The 16,315-nt window shown below is 43.1% G+C and overlaps 1 protein-coding gene across 2 annotated transcripts in view; it reads left to right on the forward strand.

Annotated features, from left to right (window-relative positions):
• The window catches only part of LOC110500427 (phosphofurin acidic cluster sorting protein 1), a 52,905-nt gene extending 36,852 nt beyond the window's left edge, over positions 1–16,053 (forward strand). The window contains exons 9-24 of one of the 2 annotated variants that reach the window (XM_036957838.2): positions 521–681; positions 1,936–2,035; positions 4,212–4,295; positions 4,384–4,505; positions 4,766–4,913; positions 6,238–6,342; positions 6,845–6,951; positions 7,428–7,582; positions 7,748–7,858; positions 7,966–8,068; positions 8,202–8,244; positions 8,785–8,827; positions 8,964–9,105; positions 9,815–10,053; positions 10,286–10,405; positions 11,307–16,053. In XM_036957838.2, the coding sequence (XP_036813733.1) occupies positions 521–681; positions 1,936–2,035; positions 4,212–4,295; positions 4,384–4,505; positions 4,766–4,913; positions 6,238–6,342; positions 6,845–6,951; positions 7,428–7,582; positions 7,748–7,858; positions 7,966–8,068; positions 8,202–8,244; positions 8,785–8,827; positions 8,964–9,105; positions 9,815–10,053; positions 10,286–10,405; positions 11,307–11,425 (1,902 nt within the window). In that variant the 3' untranslated portion in view covers positions 11,426–16,053. The remainder of the gene's footprint in view (positions 1–520; positions 682–1,935; positions 2,036–4,211; positions 4,296–4,383; positions 4,506–4,765; positions 4,914–6,237; positions 6,343–6,844; positions 6,952–7,427; positions 7,583–7,747; positions 7,859–7,965; positions 8,069–8,201; positions 8,245–8,784; positions 8,828–8,963; positions 9,106–9,814; positions 10,054–10,285; positions 10,406–11,306) is intronic. The other variant, XM_036957839.2, reaches the window with a different exon arrangement.
• The last annotated feature ends 262 nt before the right edge of the window (positions 16,054–16,315 follow it).

Below are 16,315 nucleotides of genomic sequence, written 5' to 3' on the forward strand. Positions count from 1 at the left end.
AGAGTCTGGGGTTGGGCCTGTTCGCCTGCTCACGGCCTGTGTGTATGTGTGACTTTCGTGTTGAGGCCCTCTTTGCGGGAGTGGGGGGCATGGGGTGGGCAGAGGAGGGGCATAGGTCAGATCTGAGGGGGACTATATGGGGTGTGGGCATGGTGTGTGTGTGTGTGTGTGTGTATGTGTCTCTCGAATCAACTGGGATACAAAAACATTCTTCATTCAAACTCCCAACTTTTTACTTTCTCTGTCTTACACCTCCCCCCTCTCTGTTTCACTTCTCCTAACACCCTGTTTTGTGCAAGTTGCAGACATTAGAATTGCAATTTGATGGTGTTTCTCTACACACAAGTATGTGTGAGAGAGAGACAGAGATAGATGTGGTAATCTTTCGTGTTTTTTTTTTTTTTCTTTTCTTTCATGTCTGTGTGTTATAAGACTGTGCCTCTGTCTGTGATGTTGGTATGAGTGAGCTATGCTTCTGTACCCGTGTAATATGTTGATCTGTCTGTGTGTCTGTGTGCAGGTGGGTTTTGGTCTGGAGCATGTCTCTAGTGAACAGATCCAGGAAGTGGAGGAGGATTTAGATGAGCTCTATGACAGTCTGGAGATGTACAACCCCTCTGACAGTGGCCCTGAGATGGAAGAGACGGACAGCATCCTCAGCACACCCAAACCTAAACTCAGGTAGCTGTTATGGTGACACACACGTGTGTGTGTGTACACCTAACCCAATCATGCTTTGGCCTTTACGTACAGTGCATTCGGTAAGTATTCAGAGCCCTTGACTTTTTTCCACATTTTGTTAGGTTACTGAATTGATTCTAAAATGGATAAAAAATATATTTAAAATCCTGACCTTTTTATAAATTTATAAATACATTTTTATTTACTTTTTACCCATCAATTTCGTGGTATCCAATTGGTCTTGTCTCATTGCTGCAATTCCCATACAGACTTTGGAGAGGTGAAGGTCAAGAGCCGTGCGTCCTCCGAAACTGCTTCTTGACACAGTGCCCGCTTAACCCGGAAGCCAGCCGCACCAATGTGTTGGAGGAAACACCGTACACCTGGCGACCATGTCAGTGTGCATTGGGCCCGGCCCGCCACAGGAGTCGCTAGAGCGCGATGGGACAAGAACATCCCTACCGGCCTAACCCGGACGACACTGGGCCAATTGTGCGCCGCCCCATTGGTCTCCCGGTCGCGGCCAACTTCGACAGAGCTTGGACTCGAACCAGGATCTCTAGTGGCACAGCATGCAACTGCGATGCAGTGCCTTAGACCACTGAGCCACTCGAGAGTCTCTCTCAATCCTTCGCAATCTACACACAATACCCCATAATGACAAAGCAAAAAAAATATTTTAGCAAATGTATTCAACATTTTTAAACAGAAATGCCTTATTTCTTATAAGTATTCAGACCCTTTGCTACGGGACTCGAAATTGAGCTTCGGTGCATCCTGTTTCCATTGATCATCCTTGAGGTGTTTCTTCAACTTGATTGGAGTTCACCTGTGGTAAATTCAATTGATTGGACATGATTTGGAAAGGCACACACCTGTCTAAAGTCCCACAGTTGACAGCGCATGTCAGAGCAAAAACCAAGCCATGAAGTCGAAGGAACTATCCGTAGAGCTCCGAGACAGGATTGTGTCAAGGCACAGATCTGCGTAAGGGTACCCCAAAAACGTCTGCAGCATTGAATACTTTCCGAATGCACTGTATATACACACAGTGGATTTTTATTTTGCGATGTTATGAACATCGCTAGCAACAACAGAATAAAACAAATGTTTAACACATTCTTCTCTTTTCCTGTTGTATATCTTCTTTCTAATGATGAACTTTATTACTCAACTAATACTGATCATCACTATGAACACACCGTTCCATGGATGTTACAGTCGGTGCTAACTTTTGTGTGTGTGTCCATCCAGGCCGTTCTTTGAGGGAATGTCCCAGTCCAGCTCTCAGACGGAAATCACCAGCCTGAACAGCAGAGGAGGGAGCCTGGGACGAGACGCCTGCTTCAGCCCTGTGAGTAATGGAGGGAGAGAGGGGGGGGGGGGGGTAGAGAGAGGGGACTGAGCGAGAGAGGGGGAGGGAGATAAGTAATGCATTAAAGGATGGAGGGGAGGGGGGGGGTCAAATCTATTTTTATTGGTCACATACACATGGTTAGCAGATCTTATTGCGAGTGTAGCGAAAAATGCTTGTGCTTCTAGTTCCGACAGTGCAGCAATATCAACAAGTAATCTAACAATTCCACAACAACTACCTAATGCACACACATCTAGGTTAAGGGATGGAATAAGAATATGTACATATAAATATATGGATTAGCAATGACCGAGTGGCATAGGCAAGACGCAATAGATGGTATACAATACAGTATATATAAATGGGATGAGTAATACAAGATGTGTAAGCATTATTAAAGTGGCATTAATAAAGTGACTAGTGGCCAATGATTTCGAGTCTGTGTGTTAATGATGGCTGTTTAACCTCTCTGGGATCGTTCGGGACGCTAGCGTCCCACCTCGCCAACAGCCAGTGAAATTGCAGGGCGCCAAATTCAAAACAGAAATCTCATAATTCAAATTCCTCAACCATACAAGTATTTTACACCATTTTAAAGATGCGCTTCTCGTTAATCGAACCACAGTGTCCGATTACAAAAAAGGCTTTTCGGAGAAAGCAGAACATGTTCAATGTTAGGTCAGCAACTAGTCACAGAAAGCATTCAGCCATTTTCCAACTGAAGAGAGGTGTCACAAAAAGCAGAAATATAGATACATTTCATCAGATGACACTCAGGACTCAATGTTACACAATACATGTATGTTTTGTTCGATCAAGTTCATATTTATATTCAAAAGCCTCAGTTTACATTGGCGCCATGTTCAGAAATGCCTCCAAAACATCCGGAGAAATTGCAGAGAGCCACATCAAATAACAGAAATACTCATCATAAACTTTGATGAAAGATAAATGTTTTACATAGAATTAAAGATAAACTTGTTCTTAATGCAACCGCTGTGTCAGATTTCAAAAAATCTTTACGGCAAAAGCACAATATTCAATAAGCTGAGAACAGCCTTCAGCCACAAAACAAGCCATACAGTTACCCGACAAATTGTGGAGTCAACAAAAGTCATAAATAGCATTATCAATCTTCACTTACCTTTGCTGATCTTCGTTGGAATGCACTCCCAGGACTCCCACTTCCACAAGAAATGTTTGTTTTGTTCGATTACGTCCATATTTATGTTCAAATGCCTCCGTTTTGTTCGCGCGTTTAGTTCACTATTCCAAAGGCACAATGCGCGGGCGCAAAATCCAGACGAAAAGTCAAAAGGAGTTCCATTACAGTTTGTAGAAACATGTCAAACGATGTTTACAATCAATCCTTAGGGTCTTTTTATAATAATTATTCAATAATATTCCAACCGGACAATAGCGTATCATTACAGAGGAAAAAGAACGAACAGCGCACCCGCGTGACCGCGCAGTAAACAACTGATTGGCCACAGCCTAGTCCACTTGTTGAAACAGCTCTTATTCGACCTCCTTCCACAATAGAAGCCTCAAACAACTTTCTAAAGACTGTTGACATTTGCTGGAAGCCTTGGGAAGTGCAATCTGTCCCCATAGACACAGCATATTGGATAAGCAATCACTTAAATGAAACTACAAACCTCAGATTTCCCACTTCCTGGTTGGATTTGTCTCAGGTTTTCGCCTGCCTTATTAGTTCTGTTATACTCACAAACATCATTCAAACAGTTTTTAGAAACTTCAGTGTTTTCTATCCAATACTAATAATAATATGCATATATTAGCATCTGGGACAGAGTAGCAGGCAGTTTACTCTGGGCACCTTATTCATCCAAGCTACTCAATACTGCCCCCCTGTCACCAAGAAGTTAACAGTCTGATGGCCTTGAGATAGAAACAATTTTTCAGTCTCTCGGTCCCGGGAAGAATCTTGTGAGAAGGGGCTTAAACAGAAAGGAGACAACAAGAGAGGAATGTTCGAGGGAAAAAAAGAGGGCGAAGGTGAAGGATTGATATTCACACCAGGTGTAGCCCGCGTTCAACCGGCCGGTTCTTGCGAGTTTCACGGCGCAGCGGCCACCCCGCGATCATCAGTCTGGTAATACGTGGCTAGGTGAGATGTGTGGTAGTGACTGTATTTCCCGCATGTCTCCAGCAGGGGGAGCAGCGGCCTGTGGAGATGAAACACTCTCGCAGTCGCAACCTGGAGGTGGAGACCCTCTCTGAGACGGACACGCTGGTGAGACGCGCTAACAGGCTCTGTGTGCTGTGTAAGAGGTAGCGATCCATTTTGAGCTCAAGCTAATCTGTGCGTGTTCTGTGTGCAGGAGTTGACGGATCAGGAGATGTTTCCGGAGGGCCCCTGTATTACGGTGTCAGGGGCTGAGAAACCCCGTACGCCCCTGAAGAGCAGCAAGAGTGGAGGAGGACAGACCATGCCCTCCCCCAGGTAACTACAAACACACACACACGCAGACTCTTGCCATAGTGACTCCAACAAAATGACACATGCCTGATACCAAACCAACCTCCCAGGTGCCTTTTGCAGATGTGCATATTTTCCTCAAAGGTAGAATTGTTCCAATCCTTCATCCCCAGAGGAAAGGGTTTGGGGTCAGTTTGGAGTTTTAACACAAACACGTAATACCCTCCACACTGGTTGAACTGGGGATTGGTCTCCTTTTAAAGGTGTATGTGTGTGTTTCACAGGCTGGATGGCAGGGGCCCCACCCCCAAACAGAAGAGACAGAGCAGTACTCCTATGAAAGAGAGACAGCTGTCTAAACCAATCAGTGAAGGGGGGAGGACCAACAGCTCCGACAGCGAGAGATCCCCCGAACTGGGACACAGCTCACAGGTAACTCATGTGTACACACACACACACACACACACACACACACACACACACACATTCTTAAAACTACTGTGAGCGCCAAAAGTATTGGGACAGTGATACATTTTGTTGTTGTTTTGGCTCTATACTCCAGTACTTTGGATAATTTTGAAATGATACAATGACTGAGGTTACAGTACAGACTGACAACTTTAATTTGAGGATATTTTCATCCAAGGTGAACCGTTTAGAAATGAACGCACTTTTTGTACATTCCCATATTCATAGCATGCAACGACTACATCAAGCTTGCATCAAGTGACTACAAATTTGTTTGATGCGTTTGCTGTTTGTTTTGGTTGTGTTTCAGATTATTTTATGCCCCAATGGAAATTAACGGTAAATAATGTATTGTGTCATTTTGGAGTCACTTTTATTGTAAATAAGAATAGAATATGTTTCTAAACACTTCTACATGAATGTGGATGCTACTATGATTACGAATAGTCCTGAATGAGTCGTGAATAATGATGGGTGAGGTAGTTACATAAGCATAAATATCATAACCCCAAGACACGCTAACCTCTCACCATTACACACACACACACACACACACACACACTTTTTTTTTATAGCAGGGGGTCCTATAGTTCCAGTTGTCACATCTCACCCATCCATGGGTGAGAGACCAGATGCTGCTGGAAGTGGTGTTGGAGGGCCAGTAGGAAGCACCCCCTCCTCTGGTCAACAAATATATATATATATATATATATATTTATATTTATATATATTTATATTTATATATATATATTTATATATATATATTTATACATATATATATATTTTTTTAAATATATTTCGGATGGGAAGTTAAACGGGTGTCCTAACTCTCTTTGGTCACTAAAGATCTCGTGGCACTTATCGTAAGAGTAGAGGGTGTTAACCCCGGTGTCCTGGCTAAATTCCCAAGCTGTCCCTCATACCATCACGACCACCTCATCATCCCTGGTTTACAATTGGCTCATTCATCCCCCTCCTCTCCCCTGTAACTATTCCCCAGGTCGTCGCTGTAAACGAGAATGTGTTCGCCAGTCAACTTACCTGGTTTAAAAAAAACAAACACAAAAAAACAAGCTTAAGGAGAGCACAGTATATGCCAAGAAAAAAACGTTGTCTCTCTCCATCTTCATCTCTCCATTCCTCTCCTCCCCCTACTCCCTTCTTCTTGTCTAAATAAAGAACATGAATGTACCCATGATGACGAGACTAAGAATGAATGATGTATGTGTTGTTGAGTCATCTAAAAAAAAAAAACTGCTCCACTTTTTGTGTGTGTGTGTGCGTGTAGGTTCTGAGGAAGGCGGTGTATGATCAGCTGAACCAGATCCTTCTGTCTGACGCGGCTCTGCCTGAGAGTCTCATCCTGGTCAATGGCACAGACTGGCAGGGCCAGGTAAGAACCGTGTGTTCTAGTGGTGTTAATAACCCATCCGTAACAGCCTGACCATATGTGAAAATCGGAGGCCAACTCTCCATTTCGCAGCTTTTCTCTTATTGAATTCAACTTCGACATTGTCCTTTTTTTCCTCTGCGGATCGGCGCTAACTTTTTTTGCCCGTTCCCAAAAGCATTTGGCGATTTGCCCGTCTAGGCTATGTACAGTTCGGCCCTTAGTCACTAATACCAGATAACCTAAAATAATGAAAGAAAAACAAATTTAGCCTATAGATAAAAAAAATCCATAATCCTTGTGCAATTTCTATGTTATTCTTTTCTCTTTATTTAACCCGCACTTGACCCTAAACTCATCCACCCCGCGGATATAACCGCAGGTACTGTGGGTTGAGTCCTCCCGCGCATCACTGGTGTGTGTGTGTGTGTGTGTGTGTGTGTGTTGTGTCAGAACAAACCTGCATGTTGCTGCAGTTCTTTAAGTGTGTGTGTGTGTGTTCCAGTACGTGGGAGAGCAGCTGCAGGTACAGAGGCACCCGGTGGTGTGTACGTGTTCAGGAGCTGAGATCCAGGCGGTGCTTTCTGCTGTCCTCACACGCATCCAGAAGTTGTAAGTCTAACACTTTATATGCATGCGTACACACACACACACACACACACACACACACACACACACACACACACACAGATTTGTGAGTCTGTTGGTCTAACACATTATCTATGCTCTATTAATCTCACTGTCTATGAAATATTTAGACCGCCAAACTCAGTCTCTCTCAGCTCCTCTCCTCTCTCTCTCTCATTTTTATTTTATTTTTATTTTTTAAAGTATTTAAGTATTTCAAATGTCATGGTGTATCCTCATATGTCACAATGTCACAAGGATAGTCTAATTACATTTTATAGCAAAGCTTTTTCATTGTCAAAGTAGGCCTAAAAAAAATAACACTCACTTAAGTGGTCGAATGCTAGCATCCATTCGAATACCTGGATATTCGACTAACCGTGCTCAACCCACCAAGTAGCGATATGTGATTATCTTTACCCCCCCCATCTCTCTCTCTCCCTCTCTACTTTCCTCTGTAGTTGTAACTGTAACTCGTCCATGCCCAGGCCGGTCAAGGTGGCAGTGGTGGGTAGTCAGAGCTACCTTGGTGCCGTCCTGCAGTTCTTTGTCACACAGTTGGCAAGCAAGACCTCTGATTGGCTCAACCACCTGAGGTTCCTGGTGGTGCCCCTGGGTGAGACAAACGACATGGGCGCCTTCTGTCCGTATCCATGGTGACGGGCGTAGTGAATGGTTGACAATGGAAAAGAGTTGTTGTTGTCAGGGCTGATCACGTACACTAAAAGATAATCTCTCTGTCTTTCTCTCTCTCTCTCGCTCTCTCTCTATGGTCTTATAGGCTCTCATCCTGTTGCTAAGCACCTGGGTGCCCTAGACAACCGTTACAGCTCTGCGTTCTTAGACGGGGCGTGGAGAGACATGTTCAGCCGCTCTGAACCCCCACAGACAGGTACACACACACACACACACACACACACTGGATCTGGATACATAAAGTTAGCACTCTAGAGCCTGACAAATGACCTCTAATCTTTGATCTGTGTTCCTGTGCTGCAGACCTGTTGGACGTGGCCGGTAGGATCTCCCAGTACGTCAGTGGCGCCACCGTCACACACCAGCTGCCCATCGCTGAGGCCATGCTTACCTGCAAACACAGGACGTGAGTGGACGCGCTCGCACACACACACAAACTGTCAGGGTGTAACACATACCTTAACCCGGAGCAATAACTACAAGATGGTATTCAATTTAAAAACCCATGTAACTGGTCATAACTATTTGTCTCTGTTCAGGCACGATGAAGATTCCTACCAGAAGTTCATTCCTTTTATTGGGGTACGTATATAGTAAGCCAGGTCTCTCTGTAGACTCTTCCATAGATCTACCGTTGAAAATCCTTCTACCTCATCCCCATACTGTATTTATTTATTTTGCTCCTTTTGCACCACAGTATCTCTACTTGCACATCCATCTTTTGCACATCTACCATTCCAGTGTTTAATTGCCATATTGTAATTACTTCGCCACCACGGCCTATTTATTGCCTTAACTCCCTGATTTGACCTAATTTGCACTCGCTGTATATATTTTTTCTTTTATTTCCTACTGTGTTATTGACTGTATGTTTTGTTCATTCCATGTGTAACTCTGTGTTGTTGTATGTGTCGAACTGCTATGCTTTATCTTGGCCAGGTCGCAGTTGTAAATGAGAACTTGTTCTCAACTAGCCTACCTGGTTAAATAAAGGTGAAATAAAATACAAAATAAAAAATGGACATCTAGTTTGGATAGTAACTCTTCAGCTGATTTAGGGTGTTTGGAATATGAGTTATTTGTCCTGATGTTGTAGTAACAGGATGTTGTCATGTGTTCCAGTTGGTCAAGGTTGGTCTGATTGAGCCAGACACTTCCTCTACAGGTAGGTTGGTTTAAAAACCAATGAAGAAGTACACTCTCTTACTGCTATATTTCCATCATCCAGGACTATTTACTTGATAATATTACAAACAATGACATTAATCTCACCTCCATCCCTTGCCCCTGCGGTCGCCTAGGAGAAGCAGAAGAGGGCGTGGCAGGGAGCTTGGCTGTTCCCTCTACGTCCCCTCCCACCCACGGCTCTCCCACCGGGCTGATCAAAGAGGCGGCCACTCCCCCCTCCTCTCCATCTATGAGCAGTGTTCTCGCAGTACAGGGGTAAGTCTGCACCCAACCTAGCTTGGGGTATAGTCTTTTGTGCTGTTATTTCTTATTATAAGGTGCTGGGCAATTCCAGTTCTCAGGAGCTGCTACGTTTCCTCTCTTTCTGAGTAATCATGAGTGGATCAATTAAGTGCCAGAGAGTGTCTGCATACCTTTTCATGTCTAAATCAGTCCCTGATTGGAACGAGAACCAATAAACAGACGCACTGTGGCCCCCCCTTGATCTGACAGAGTTGCCTGCCGCTGTTTGAGTGAAAGAAAGGAAAGGGGAAAAGAGAGGGAGGGAGGGAGTGAGGGGGGAATATTACCAGCAACACTGCTTCTCCTCAGGTCAGCCATCTCGGGTTCATTATGTCCCCTTCATGTCTGCCCTGGTGAAACTCTAGAGCAGTGATCCTCTCTGACCGTCTAAAAATAACCACAGATGCATCAGCAGCTTTTAGCGTTATAGCCCATCATTGTTTTGGGGTTTGGTGCTGTAACAGACTCTCTTGTCCTCTCTATAGCCAAACTCAGGGTCAGGGTTGATACAGCGCATGAAATGCCGGCCCCTGAATCCATAACCCTCTCTGTCGCTGAATACCTCCTCCCTACACCTCACAAATGAACACGGCTTTTTATACTTTTTAGCACAGAACCTCCATAACTTTCTCTTTCCTGTATTGTATCCTAACCTGTCCTCGTGACCCTCTTCCTGTCCCAGGAGCCCCAGTATGTCCCAAGGTGTGGACGCCATTGGGTTGCAGGTGGACTACTGGCTGGCGTCGCTGGCGGAGAAACGCCGAGAGGGCGAACGGCGCGACACAGGCTGTAAGAACACCCTGAAGAGTGCCTTCAGATCCCTGCAGGTCAGCAGGCTACCAGGAGGGGGCAGCAGTGAGACACAGGCCCAGGTCAGCACCATGGCCATGACCGTGGTCACCAAGGAGAAGAACAAGAAGGGTAAAGAGTTTTAGAATAACACTTTTCTATGGCACAATCAAAGTAATTCAGTGTTTTAAAAAAAAAAAACAGTTTTTAATGCTGAATGATCAGTGGAATAGATGCATTCCATCTAGTTGGGGTGTTCTTCAGTCATTCTTCCTACAGTATGACTGTTATAGTCTTCCTGGTTGTATAGTTATAGAAATCTTATTGCATTTATAATGAAGGTTGACTTTCTCTGTGTCTGTAGTTCCCACCATATTCCTGGGTAAGAAGCCGAAGGAGAAGGATGTCGACTCTAAGAGCCAGGTCATTGAGGGTATCAGCAGACTCATCTGTTCTGCCAAGCAGCATCAAACCATCCTGAAAGGTACAGGAACATGAGACGAGGAGGGAGGGAGGGCGGGCGGGGAAGAGGTATGACCAGTGAAATTGGAGAGAAGGCTCTGAGAAGAGGGAGGGAGGGGGAGAGAGAGATGAAATTATAGTGCTTCTCTAGAGGCACAATCTTTAGAAAGAGTCGACCCATCAGTAAAGATGAGGTGTAAGAGAAGGAAGGGGAAATTATTTATTGGGGATGTTGGAGAAAATGAAGGAAGGGTTGTGTTAACGGACCTCTAAGACTGTGCCCTAAATAGCACCCTATTCCTAACACTGGGCCAATAGGGCTCTGGTCAAAAATGGTGCACTGCTGTATATAGGGAATAGTGAGCCATTTGAAACGCAGCCTAAAGGTGCCCGCATACTAGGTTCAAACGTCTGTGCCCCTTAAGACCTTTGCTTGAAAAACTAGATAAAAACTGCAATTTTACTGTTTGTCCCTCTTGAGACGCCGTATCAACATTGTAGCCTGTATGCACTTCCTCAAAGTAGTCAGAATTATTCAAAGATAAATCAAGAAATCTGTAATTAATTTGGACATTTTTGCTGAGGGAAGTCTTTTTTGTCTCACAATTTTACATCTAACTAAGATGTTTGGTGCAGTATTTCTCAAGTGAAAAAATATGCATGAAAACTCGTTGTCTACAACAAACACTTAATTGAAGAATCCTGTCCATAGTTCCCACTCCTACTAGGAGTAGTACTGTTGACCAATCACAGACGAAGGGGCGTAGACTTGTGCTACCGAACTACAACTTGCCCCCCCAAAAAATGTTCTCAAATGCGCAAACTGTTTCTACTGGGAAGCGTTCGACAGGCTTAAGTGTTCCCTGTCTGAACAATAGTCCTACTTAACCAGTATCTGTGTGTCTCCTGTGTGTGTGTCTCAGTGTCCATAGACGGAGTGGAGTGGAATGACGTCAAGTTCTTCCAGCTGGCTGCCCAGTGGCCCACCCATGTCAAGTATCTCCCTGTTGGACTGTTTGGTTACAACAAACCCCCCTCCTAGGGTCCACCCTGTACCCCTCGCCCAATCCCGTCCCACCTACGCACACAGACCCCCCCCGCCTCTCGGAACGCCGTGGCGACTAATATCGGTCAATTACGATGAAGGGTTGAGGGGCCGAATGTATTTGCTATGTTTTGTCTTATTTCTCTATAGTAGGGAGGGAGAGATGGGTCGGATATGGGGTGCAACGCTACTAGTCACTTTAATGAATTGAAATGCCCCTCTCGCTGTCTAGCGTGTGTGTATGAGGGGCCCACAGCACAAGATAACGGGCTGCCGTTCAACTAATCCTAACGATGAGATGCACCCGCATGAATAACTCCCATGACGTGCCCTGACCCTTGACCCCTGACATCTGACCCTTTAACCCTTAACCTTTAAAACCCTGACCAGGTAGTTCTCTTATCACCTTGAACCTGCCCGGTGTCATCAAAGGCCAACCTGCATGCTGTACTACTACACCACCACGTGCCAGGACATGTTATAACAGTAATGCCATGGTTATTATGGGGTATGGAGGGGAACTTGGGATCCAAACATACCGTACATGTGCATGAAATGGAATGAACAACAGACGACACCTACAGTAGCAATGCTTTTTCTGCTCCCTAATTACATGAAAATGCTTTTTTTCTCTCACCAATGATGTACAGTAAGTTGACATGTTATGCATATGAAGAGCAGAAAATATAAGAGAAGGCTCTAGTTTTTTTGTAACGACATTTGAACTCCCTGTGTACAGCGAGGGTGCCGACTTAAGAGCTCACTGTTTGCCCCAACTTTACTGAGAAGAGGCAACATTTCTGCTGTCTGTAAGGCTTGTCCCTTTGTCAACCTCAGTTGTTGTTGTCAGCGTTGCTCTCTTGATCCACCCTCCACTGTATAGTCCTCCTTCCGCTTGTGGACGTACAGTATATCACCTGTGTGGGGTTGTGCATGCTGGGATTTGTAGGCTGAGCCTCGTGCTGAGGTTAAATTGGGGGACAGGAGCTGTGACCGTCATCTTCATTTTTTGCGATGCACTTCTAGTAACTATAGTAGCTAGGTATCTTACTCCAAAGCACAATGTCGCACGCTACTAGTGACTTTTTATCCCTGTCTTTACCTGTCAAGGATTGCAAAAAAAACTTTCCCAAAATTACCAAATTTTCCAGAAATCCTAGTTGGAAGGTTTCTGGAATTAGGAGGGAATAAGTAGTAAATCCGGAATCTCCCGACCTGGATTTCTGGAAAACATGCATTTTCCAGCCCTGCCTGTGATAGACGGGCAGCGTTCACTCCACTGAAATGGTGGTGTGTTGTGTCTAGGGTGTTGTGAGGTGGCCAGTGTCCAGTGACAGGTGTGTTGTTATGTAATGTGGTAAAACAATATTGAAATATCTATGAAACCAATTTTATAAGTAACCCACGCGACACAGTATGATTGTTTTATGTGTGGCCACGTGTTTGTGTCGAGATGTGGTCAATATCGCTTTATGAGTTCTGTAGGCTGCGGTATCAGCGGCCAGACGTTTGCCTTGTAGACTGACACAAAGATAGGTGACACCAAATGACCTTTTTAAGAGCTACTAACGGCTCTGGTGCTTTTTAAGAAGAAACTGCAGACAAATAATTTGTATCCAAAGAATTTGACTTAAATAATTGGTTTTCAATTTAGTAGCAAAGTCTATGGTCGAATAATGTACCTGCAAAGGTACATTCAAATTAGTATATTTTGAATGAAATGGCAATGTGTTGTAAGCAAAACACTAGTTCTCTTGCTGTCTAAAATTGAAAGCTAACGAGTGTTGAGTAGCTTAGCCTTGTGTCACCTACAAAGTAACCTTCCCCATCTGTGCGGAGTGAAGAATTGTGACAAATATCACGTATTACAATGCCAATGTCTCAATTTTTGCTGTTATTATTATGATTTTCGGGGTAACTTAGAGGTAGGTTTTTCAGCTTAGGTGTAACAGTGTTAAAAATTGTGACGTCAACACCTTGTGTAACTCAAATCTGGCCCTGTTCTCTTTTTTTGGGGGAGGGGGGGGGGGGCTCGTACAAAGGAAGGTTTTTGCACCAAGGGCTTCAAACTGATTGAGAGCATAAGTACACAGCTATGCATGTTCCACAAATCAGTCTGAATGATAGAATGTACAGATCTCAAACAACAAGGATGTATTTCCAAAAATCATTAGAGGTATCATCTGAACTTAATTTGAATGTGCAGATAATATTCATTGTTAGTTTCTATTATCTCTTCTCAGTCTTGTCGACAAAAGCTGTATCATTTAGTAAACATACATTTTGGAGGTTTTAACACCATTTTACCAGTCCAGAATAGGGTTGCAAAGGGAGGATATATTATTGTAAACTTTCTAAGTTTGCCAGTAAAGTACCACCATTTTTGTAACTTTCAAGGATTTGATGTAATTTATCACATCTATTTGCCATTTTGGGTACTTCAGCTTATCAGAGATGTCTTTCATTATCTGTGGCCTAATCACCTATATATAATATAATCAAATAAGATTTTAAAATTTAAAAAATGCAATGACAAAGCTGTAAAAACGTTCCTAAGTATTAATAATCAACTTAGTGAATACCATTGGTGATTCATATGAGGGTTTCAGCATGACATGTCAACCAGAACATTTTTTACACACTTATTTATTTTATTATGACAATATGCCTTTGTTGTAAATGTGATGGCAGTTGTGAAAAAAGTCAATAGTTGGAAGAGTTGCAGAGTTAATTAAGAATAATGCCATTTTTGATTAGATGCTTTTAAACATTAATTTGGCTATTTTGTCTTGATCAGAGAGGGTGTATTCACTAGGAACTAATGGATATTATGGACACAGATATGACAAATTAATACTATACATTGATTTTTTTTTTTTTTTTTTACATTTACTCAAGTTTAAATGACCAAAGTTACCATCGAATGCTATAGATTCCGGCAACTTTTGTAAATTACTGGTAGCTTTACCCTAGTCCATAACCACCTGTTATTTCACTAGAACATTTTTGTTTTATTATAGAAAACACACCATAATAATCTCTCAACTCCATAGTCAGTTGACCTTGTAACCTCTGTGAGCTTGAATACTTTGTGCAACTTCCCTGTGAGTATCAAAGAAAGATATGGCAAAGGCAGTGGTCCTCTTGAAAGCAGACCATTTAAACCCTGCTTCTCATAGCAAGTGTCACTGCCCACCAGTCAAGGGCTAGACCCAGACCAATGCCTTCATGTGGACTTGGACTCTTAATGCATATTTTAACTGAGACTGTATCCTACTGTATGAATGTTATGTACAACAGGGTTTTCTCTTTGGGAGAGACGTTATTGCTTGAGGATAGTGAACCCTACCTGTAGCTACGCTACTACCTAACCATAGATCTAGGATCAGATTACAATTACCCCCCCCCCCCCCCCCCCCCCCCTAGTTCTAACCATAACCATCAGGGGGATTAAAAGATATCTGACCCTGTGTCAGTGGTTAGGGGAGACTTCTACTGTCTCTGAGCAGAACAAAGGGGTCCAATTTCTCTATGCCTTGCAGCGTGTTATTAGCGTAATAAGGAGTGTAAGATATATGATTCTATTTGAACCCCCGTCTCTTCATAGGGGGATCATAAGCATTCACTGAATGGGACAAAGAAATCACTGCCAAGATGTCAAATGTTACATGGATATAACACCAAGCTGAAGCGGGGGTGATGTAGATATAGGTGTTAAATGTTTTTGGTGATAAAACTTTGTTCCAAAGTTATAATTTTAATGTTGGAAACATTATTTTTTTCCACTATACATTCCAATGTTTACTCCTCTCTCCTCTCCCCCTGTTTCCAGTTCAGTCCCTTCTTTCACCTGTTGTACCATTAACATGTTTGTTTTTTCCTACCTTCTCTAGGCCTATTTGTCCTGTGTGGCTGTCTCTCAAACTTGTACCTGTGTCTCTACCTGTATTGACCTGTAATGACTCTTATGTCCATGACTAACGTATAGGGACAGCGGTTTTTGCTGACCATGTGACCCGACCAGGAACAATCCGCGGCCTTAGTTATAGTCTTTTGAGTACAGGGCTCAGACTGTCTCCCGAAACGGGTCATATGGTCCTGAAACACTTCTGTCCTGGAGGGGAAGAACAATATGATCTATTAATATGAATAAATCAATTTAGCGGATCAATACTGTCCTTCCTCTCTGCTATCATCACAATGTGTTTCAGAACAAATGGAGTGAGAGATCTAGAACAAACCGTAAGCGATCTAGAGTCTGGTAGGATTCCACAAGCTTTGCTTCTAATAAAGCCCATTTTGAAAGGATCCCTGCTTGTAACATAGCACTCTATCACAGAAGAGAATCTGTTTTTGCATAACACTGCTTAGACTACCCTTATGCTTGGTTGCAGTTTGAGGGGAGGATTCTAACGCTTGTGCATTTGGAGAGTAATTTTGCACATGCCATTGTTTCTTCAGCAGCTTTTTTGCCTTTTTGTCTATAAACAGTAATAATGCTTGTACATATCACAACAGTACTTCTGTATTGTATCTTAGTCCTTGTTTTTTTTATTTGAAATGTTTTGTAGTACTTTTTCATGATTATGTTGTCAATTAAACTGATGTGGGATGGAGAAGTGGAACTGTTTGTTTTTCTTTATTTTGTAAATACAACTGAGTTGTGTGTGCGTTCTGGTGCTTTTTCAGTTATTCATTTGAATGGAATCTAGGAATTAATGTAGCTTATTAAAGTTAAAATTAAGTTTATTTAGGCTTCTCTAGACGAGTTATAATACACAGGTCTACATTAGAATGAAAAAAAAACGTACTGTAAATGCTATGGTGATTAGCCACAGGAAATATCCACAAGCCTACAAATAAATGTTAATTGCGCATCACCCTTTA

Source organism: Oncorhynchus mykiss, chromosome 21 (assembly GCF_057628025.1).
Source record: "Oncorhynchus mykiss isolate SJ-2025 chromosome 21, ASM5762802v1, whole genome shotgun sequence".
In the NCBI taxonomy this organism is placed as follows: Eukaryota; Metazoa; Chordata; class Actinopteri; order Salmoniformes; family Salmonidae; genus Oncorhynchus; species Oncorhynchus mykiss.